General features: G+C 38.5%; 1 protein-coding gene across 1 annotated transcript; it reads left to right on the top strand.

The window, feature by feature from the left end:
* The first annotated feature begins 3908 nt into the window (after positions 1 to 3908).
* On the top strand, positions 3909 to 8751 carry LOC140948985 (putative ammonium transporter 3). The gene is made up of 5 exons (XM_073398240.1): positions 3909 to 4170; positions 4391 to 4901; positions 7017 to 7076; positions 7787 to 7863; positions 8225 to 8751. The coding sequence occupies exons 1-5, from the start codon at positions 3909 to 3911 to the stop codon at positions 8668 to 8670; spliced, it is 1356 nt and encodes a 451-aa protein (XP_073254341.1). The 3' UTR covers positions 8671 to 8751.
* The last annotated feature ends 49 nt before the right edge of the window (positions 8752 to 8800 follow it).

Genomic DNA, 8800 nt, shown 5'->3' with positions numbered 1-8800 from the left:
CGCTGTCCTTAGTTTTTTATTGAATTGGCCATGAATTTACCTTCACTTTTCCGTAGTTTCGATATTGAACGCAGTGACGGCCGCTCCGCACTAACGCTCCATATTTCCGTGGCCGGCCAGTGACTATCCCCACTACGTGTCAATCCTTACCCTACCCGTGATTGTTTGCGCCTTAACCATCGGATAAAGTGAAGAACGAGAAATATTCACTTTATTAAAAACATTTTCAGTACGCGTACCCTTGAAATTCATCAAAAGTTGTACATGTGCGCGAGTTTCAGCGTTAGTTTTTAGCTTGTAAACCATATCGACGTTAATTCTGGATATCGCAGCCCTTTTATTACGTCATCACGTAATTCCAATTGGCCCTATAATTCGGTCGTGAATAAGTCAATGTCACCCCCACCACCAATAACATAATTATGTCTTTGATTTCTTTAATTTCAGTTAAAATCAGTGTCATGCACGGCTCAACTTGTGTGCAGTAGCACAATTTTGCATTCAGACAATGAGGGACAAAAGTGTTGGCACACTTCCGTAAAATGGCCCCTTTTTGCATAGTGGATATACTTATCCCATTCCCCTGTCTACCCCAACCCCTTCCCCCCCAAAATCAATGTTGAATTTTGGACCCTCAAGTCTTTTTTTTACTTCAGACAACATTGATTCGGGGGGTGAGGGGATTTACGGCGTTTAAAAAGAATGAAATAATAGATGAATTAAATGTTTGCTAAAAGCACCCGTTTTAAACAAGTGTGTCAACTACTTTTGTCCCTGATTGTAGGTTTGTTATTTAAGACTATATTTTGGCACTGATAATGTTTCTCGTCGTCTGTTATAATGGATTGCAAGGATTGAAAATGGATTGAAACGTAGGCCAACAACAAGATACAGGACATACAGCAACCAGATAAGAACAAGACTACGATTCCGATCAGATAATGAAAGTGCCGAAGGTGACCTTTGAAGCAGTTTATGGCAGGACATGTATGACCATGTCGGGAAGATCAGTACGAGATCATGACTGGTGCGTCTGGATCTCTGATTTTGGTTATACGACTAATATTTTCAGTTACTAATAAATTGTACTAGTGGCAGAGTTCATGTAAATTTATACCTTGATTTTAGTAGGGCCTACCCCCAAAAGTGATTGACTTGCTGAAAGAAGGAAAATTCGTTTTATGAAGGAATAGTATTCGCTGTAGGGAAGTGAAAGCTAATAGCTAACTAAAAATAGTAGTACCCCCATTAGCACCCTCCCACTTGGAATACCCCGGGTTATAGAGCGTTTTCGCATGACGTCACGTCGGTCATATTGGTAAAACAATATAACAGACCTTCTTAGCTTGGAGGTTTTTCCCATTTCCGGCAGACGACGTAATGTTCTCAAGGGATCTTGCTTTTGTCTTTTCATAAAGTATGGACACATACACTGGTGAAAAGGCCGAGAATAAAACAGTTCTATGGGGTAACATAACATCGTCTGAAATGAGAAAACAAAACATAAAAGTGTACATTGAATTCAGTCTTTGTTATAGAACGAGGAATTATGCAGATATCCTTCATATCATACGTAGGGGAAATCCTTTAAGGTTTCAGTTATTATTGTTATCATTATCATCATTACTGTCATCATCATCATCATCATCATCATCATCATCATCAGTATTATTATTATTATTATTATATTTAAAATTTTTAAAATTATGCAACATATTTTATTGATAACAATGCTAACTATTAAAATCCTATTTACAATTAATTCACTTTTTAAAAAAAATAAACTATTTCGTCAAAACACTATTTAAAATTCCCTCCGTTAAGAAAACCCTTAGTTTTGAATAGAAAAAAATTCATTTCATTAAACAAAAATTAGTCAAATTAAGAACATTTCATTTCAATTAAAACAATTTATTTCGATTAAAAAAAGAAGAAACTATTTTCAAGGTCAATTGTATCATTATCATTATTGTCAGTTCGCACGGTTTTCTTGGTCCTCCAACCGGTTCATTTCCTGGTACCAGGTGACCTCCCGTCACCTTAGGTATCCATCACCTTTCTCATAATTTTTGCCGTTCCCAGTTCTGACAAGTTATTGGGGCTGCATACTTCCGTCAAGTCCTGCTTTCTTTTAAGATACGGTAGGTGGAATCTTTTGCTGACTGTTACTAGGGCACCAATGATGATTACTATTATCAATTATTATTATTATTATTATTATTATTATTATTATTATTATATATTATTATTATTATCATCGATATTATAATTACTATTAATCATTTAAAGCATTTTCCTGTTACTTGGCAGTTTCAGAATATAAAGGGATGTTTATTCTAAAAGATGTTTGTCAGAAAAAATAAAGAACTTGTTATAGGTCGAGTGTTAGTTTCGAGTGCAATGGTTTTGAGGCCGTATAAATTCGGCCATTTCTTCTTCGACTTCTTCTTTTAATGTATGAAATCTTGCGCCATTTTCTCCAGCTGTTGTGCTGCTCCTTTTTGCGACGTCTGTACTGTGCGTCGTCTTTTTAGTCGAACAGTTTACGATTTAGGCCAGTAATAATTAAAACCAAAGACAGCAAACATCTAAATTTTGTCAGTGCTATCTGACCATAAAGAATTAAACGGTCAATTTAAGCCAATCAGAAACGGAAATATAGTATGAAATGTCAGGAGTTTATTATGATTATTTTCACTGCATCTTTATTAATTTTGGTAACCCTCAATGCATAAATAAATACTAAAGTAGCCTTAACATAAAGGTTTCTTGCATTGTACATAGTTGCCACTTGGACTCATTCTAGCTACAGCGCCATCGCAAGACATCAATTCTGCTCCGGCAGTGCTTAACATCAACCGAGGTATAGGCTAATGCAAAGAACAGCACTTAAATGTGATTTTATGTATTTATTTTTTAGTTGTCACTAAAATCTGAAAACTGATAAAACCTTTTCAGCTGAACAACATATTTTGTAAAGTAACTTGGTGCCATGATGATCATGAATTTTTCGTTAAAAAGAGAACCAAAACTGTATAAATTATAATGGTTCTAAAGCCATTAATTCTCATTGAATATTGCCATATATATCTCATATTCATGTTAGCCCAATGGTCCATTCGAAATGTGCTTGTTTTGTGTTAACTGAAATACCTTGTCGCACAAATAACCCCCTTGGCACTATGACTGACACTAAGCAACATAAGAATTTAAGAGTTTATAAGCTTGACTAGCAAAAGACTAGTGAACTCGTTTCTTCCTACTTTGTTAAAATGTTACCGAAAAATATATATAACTTGAATTCTGTCGAAGGCAAGTTCCGCGCGAGAATTAGCGTTAATCAATGATAAATTTTTGACCAACCCAAGGATGCCAGAAATTGACCTCAAACCTAAGAAATGTTTAGAGGTTTTTAATACCGACGGTGAATAATGAAAGCCTTGAATTTGGTTGGTCTTGGTTTAGTCTTAGTATCCTTATTTTAAGTTAAAATTTATTTATGCATGAAATCCTGACACAAAATTAAACATTGCCCGCCTTGTCTACATCAAACAGCTTCAATTTTTTGTTTCTGCGCCTTTGTAAAGCAAACACTTATTCAATTGGCAGGTGCTGAACGGCAATGAAGTTTAGCCAAAAGTTTTTATATTTGCTTAGTGGGGCTTGATGAGCATCCCTTAAGTTCTGAAATATTAACTGAGCTCGCTCACTCCAGTCGTATTTTTTAAAATCTGCATGGCAAAGCCTGAACCTCTATATGCTCATGCCTGACATTGAAAAAAATACCATTAAGTCACCGGTCGATAAGTTCCTGCGGTCACGATGATTTTGTTCAGTGTAATTATAATTTATCGTGCAGATATAGAAAATAATCTGACAGTTATCGCGTTCATTAATTTTTAGGGAACATGAATCATACAAATTCGACGCTCGTAGCATTTGAGCCTACTGACTTGTCAACAGCAAACAGCAGTAACAAGCAGTATGAGGCAATTCACTCTGATGATGCTACGTGGATTCTGACGTCAGCATTTATTATCTTCACGATGCAGTCTGGTTTTGGCTTACTTGAGGCTGGTATGGTGTCAAAGAAAAATGAAACCAACATTATGGTTAAAAACGCTATGGACGTCATCTATGGGAGCTTCGCCTATTGGCTCTTTGGTTACGGTTAGTTTTTTTGTTGTTGTTGTGGCTCACAGAACATATAAGAAACTTAGCTAAACATACTTTCTGTAAAAGGTCACATTCTCTACCGTGTTTATGATTCATATGTGTAACTTACGTTTAATTTGGTGCAAATACACTTACCTTATTTCACTTATTTACATCCTCAATAGCTCTCAGAAAATGCAGTTTTCACAAAATGTTTTGCCTTGGCCGTTTGCAGGTTTAAGCTTTGGTCGTGATGAGGGAACGACGGCTTTCAATGGCTTTGGTAAATTCTTGACAGACGCAGATGACCGCGAGATGGGAAAAGTCTTTGCCAATTATTTCTTCCATCTTTCCTTTGCCACGACAGCGACAACCATAGTTTCCGGCGCCATGGCCGAGCGGGTAGAACTTAAAGCGTATATTCTATTTTCCTTTCTCAACACCATTTCCTATTCCCTTCCGGCACATTGGATCTGGGAGCCTCACGGTTGGTTGCACGAGCTTAATGCTGTGGATATCGCCGGTTGTGGTCCGGTTCATGTAGTAGGCGGCTTTAGCGGGTTTGTAGCAACGATCTACCTGAAACCTCGACTGGGAGTGTTCGATGAGTACTACCGCCCCAGTAAAGTAATGGCGTCGCCTACTAATGTTATGCTTGGAGCATTCATGTTGTGGTGGGGGTGGCTTGGGTTCAATTGTGGAAGTACCTTCGGGATCACAGGAGGGAAATGGATATTGGCATCCAGGTTAGTGACAGTTGCTTGTTGAAGTTCGGTTCTGTAAGACACTTCGGAACTCCCCCCTTCCACCACCCCCCAGTAAAGTCATCATCTCTAACCTACTTACACAGACCCTTCGGAACTAACCCCCCCCCCCCCCCCCCCAGTAAAGTCACCTCTAACCTGAGAAAACAGCCGACATTTCGCGAAGCTACCACTGGTTTCCCCGCGAAATGACATCTGATTACCGAACGCAGAAATTCCATACTGATGACGTGTCACTACACAGATCTGGGTAGTGCTTTTGATTGGATGAAGCAAATTTTCAACTATTCAAAAGCCTACCCAGATCTGGGTACTGACGTGTCATCAGTGGAGAATTTCTGCGTTTTGTTTCTAGGACGCGTCATTTCGCGGGGAAACCAGTGGTGGCGTCGCGAAATGTTGCTGGCTGTTTTTTTTAGGCTAAGTCATGTAAAGTAAATGTAACATAATGTAAATATCATATTATCCACTCCCCTCAGGGCTTTTCAGGGATAATTTACAACACTGGTTGGGGGACTTTGCCAGACTGCTTAAGGTGCAGTTTACAAGTAATGAAGGAGTGAGTAATAATGCCCCCATACATGTGTGAAAGTGAGGTAGACCACTACACCGGGCACTACGTGTCCTACTCTTCACGAAGAGTGTGTGGGTTCTTTAACGTCCCACAGATTTATTACAATGTGCAAAGGCTTGTGAGACGGGGCCTACGGTTTATCGTCCTTATCCGAGAAGACTAGAAAGTCAAGCCGTTTGCAGATGTTATTACAAAGGCAGCACTTTGTCCTCAGTGTGAGTGTTGGTCCAGCCAGGGTTTGAACCAACGACCTCCCGCTAAGCAGACCGGCGCTTATCCCATTGAGCTAGCCGAACGGCGGTTCATCTCTAGAGAAGGGAGCCGCCCATTCTTATGCCGGTTTTGAAACCTAACGTATGTCAGCCTCAGACTGTATGTACAGGCCTGGATCCCATTAGAGAAATAACGATCATAATCAAAATCATAATCATAACGTTGTTATGATCAAGTGGAGATATACACGTACAAGCCGGGGACTTTAAATTGTTTTCCCTACTTTGAACTCGATGCTCTAAAAATGGCATTAATAGCAGCAATGGTTAGCATTTTTTCCTTTTACAGTTTTCTGTTATTTCATTGCATGCATTTTTCCTGTTTTTTGAATCTTTAAAATCTGCTAGGGATTTATTGTACAGTATTGGATACTTTCCAAGAGGCTTGCAAGACAAAATTCCTCAAACTTGAACGCGCGCCATTTTGGAATAGCATGACGTACAAGTTACCGGAATTAAGACGCTGATTGGCTAAAATTCATTGAACTATTATTCATCATTATGATTACGACTATATGAGCACTAGGTTTTTCGTTCCCACTACGACATAAGCATAATCACAAGTATAACCATAATCATGACCGATCATTTTCTTATGATGATGATGATGTCGATCATAAAAATCTCTATGATTATGTTTTTCGGCGTTCCCACTACGACAAAAACACCCCTTATGACTATGATTACGATCTTTATGTCGCTGGTGGGAACTAGCCCTAAGAATTAAAAGTCGATCATAAGTTATCTTTTCATTACGATCGTTGGGCTAATAAATAAATAATAAATAATTGAATAAATTTCGGTATGCTGTATATACGTTTAAAATGCAGTTTATTGTTTACATAATAAGTTTCGGAACAGCGCGAAGAATTTCAATTTAAGGGTACTTGTCGTTTCAAGACAAAACAACTGGTATCCCTCCCCTATTTTTACTTCAAACTAAATCTCTAAGTAGATAAAAAGATTGCTAGAGATGTTTAACCGACGTTGAAGTGTACGTAAAGATAGCGAGACGTATGGATTCACTAGTCTACCTATATTTCTATAATCGACATAAGAGAGTGAGAGGGCACCCATGACGGTGATGACCCAGCTTCCAAATTATAAAATAATACCAGCGTGAGACAAATTCGTATTCCCCCTGACATTAAAACATACTCACCGACCAAAAGAAACTATTAATCACTGTTGATTTCCGCTTAATGTTAAAGAATTTAAAGGTTTTTTTAAAATCATCGTCTTTTTTTTCAGGGCTGCAGTAGTAACTCTTAATGGTGCAACCGGCGGAGGAATCTTCGCAATAGTATTCAGGTAACTTAGAATTAGTTTAAAATATATTGTCCTTGATTGTATCAAAGAAACCTTTCGATTGTGATTAGATAGTCGACGGCTAGCATATTTCGTGCCTGGACAATCTTTGGAGTACGACTGAATTAAGTTCAAGTACGAGTTCCCAAACTAAATTAGCGTGCCTGATTTAATAACTTCTCACGTACTACAGCACGGAATTACTAAAGTCTCGTAGACTACTCGAGATTGAAACTCTTTGTTATGCCCATCAAATCTCAGTAAAAGTCGCTAATAATAAAAGCAGAGGTGGCAAAATGGTGACATCACTTTTCCCAGCAAATACGCCAGGAACTAAAAATTCAAAACATATAATTAAAAAAAAAATGACAAGTCCTACACATTTAAAAATAAATAGATAGATAAACAAACAAAGACAAAAAATGGGCGATTGTGGTGAAACTCAGGTTACAGTGATAGTTTGAATTTCTCGTTGTTCTGTGCACTGAAATGTTGGCTTAGGGGAGGGGTAGGTGGGCAGTTTCCCAGAAACGTATAATGACCTGGGAGGAGTTCAAGCTCTTCTTCTGTCGTAGTACTGTGCCTTTGTAAAGGCTTATTTGAGTAAAGATACATTGTCCTCGCCCACGAATAAAACGACCAACCTATGATAACACTGGCAAAGGTCGACTGTTTTATCATCATTCTAACCTGAGCCTTTTTTTTTTTTTCAGTTACTTAAAGTACAAGAACAAGCTGATAATCGACATATTTGTAACCGGAATCTTATCTGGACTAGTCAGCATTACTGGTGATAGTAAAATGCTCATGATTTTTTACTTGCTTATTTTTTATGAAAGAATAGGCCTTTTTCAAAATCAGGCCATGATACAGCCGCCCCAAGAGGAATTGAAAACAATTGGCTAAAGCAAAATTTTGGAAAAACAACAAAGAGTATCATGATATTTTGAAAAAGGCCTATTCTTTTATTCTATTTGAATGTGATATTAGAAGTTATACATGGCTCAAGCGACAATATTACAACAAAATTCCACGTAATTGTCTTTAAAGACAATCCCTCAAATGCTGGGCACCTTCTCTAGATTCCAGGCTGACAATATTTCCAAATGAAACGATATAATCATGATTTCTGTTTATTATTCTATATCCAGCCATTTCGCCAGTTGTTTCCCCATGGGAGAGCCTGCTGATCGGTTTCATTGGTGGCGCTATCGGATGCTTTGGTGTTCTTCTGTTAGAGCGAATGCGTATAGACGATCCAGTGCATTGTATTTCCACGCACGGTATCGCTGGCCTTTGGGGTGTTGTAGTGGTAGGACTCGTAGTCGAAGAGCACCCTTTGATGTCTAAAAGCCGTGGAGTATTTAAAGGTGGCAGTTGGAGAGTCCTTGGAATACAAGTTCTCGTCGCCGTTAGCATTGTCCTTTGGACCTCAATTACCACATTTGTTCAGCTCTATGTGATTGATAAAGTGATTGGCCTGCGCATGCCCCGTGAGAAAGAGATCGACGGGGCAGACGTCTGGGAGCATGGGATTCAGGTTCTGGACCACAATAAAAAACAGCACCAGGTTGACGCAGTTGATATCAGTGAATGATTTTTGCCCTCAATAGGAGACCTATGTTGTGCGCACAGGATTCTTGTAAACACTGCACGTCGGTAGAAAGAATTGTATAGTGTAAAGTAGTTTTCCCTTCAAAAGCATTGTCTTTGGACATAGAATAACG

Source organism: Porites lutea, chromosome 9 (genome assembly GCF_958299795.1).
Source record: "Porites lutea chromosome 9, jaPorLute2.1, whole genome shotgun sequence".
Classification (NCBI taxonomy): Eukaryota; Metazoa; Cnidaria; class Anthozoa; order Scleractinia; family Poritidae; genus Porites; species Porites lutea.
The sequence above is the reverse complement of the archived record's forward strand: the minus strand, read 5'-3'. Positions and strand labels throughout refer to the sequence as shown.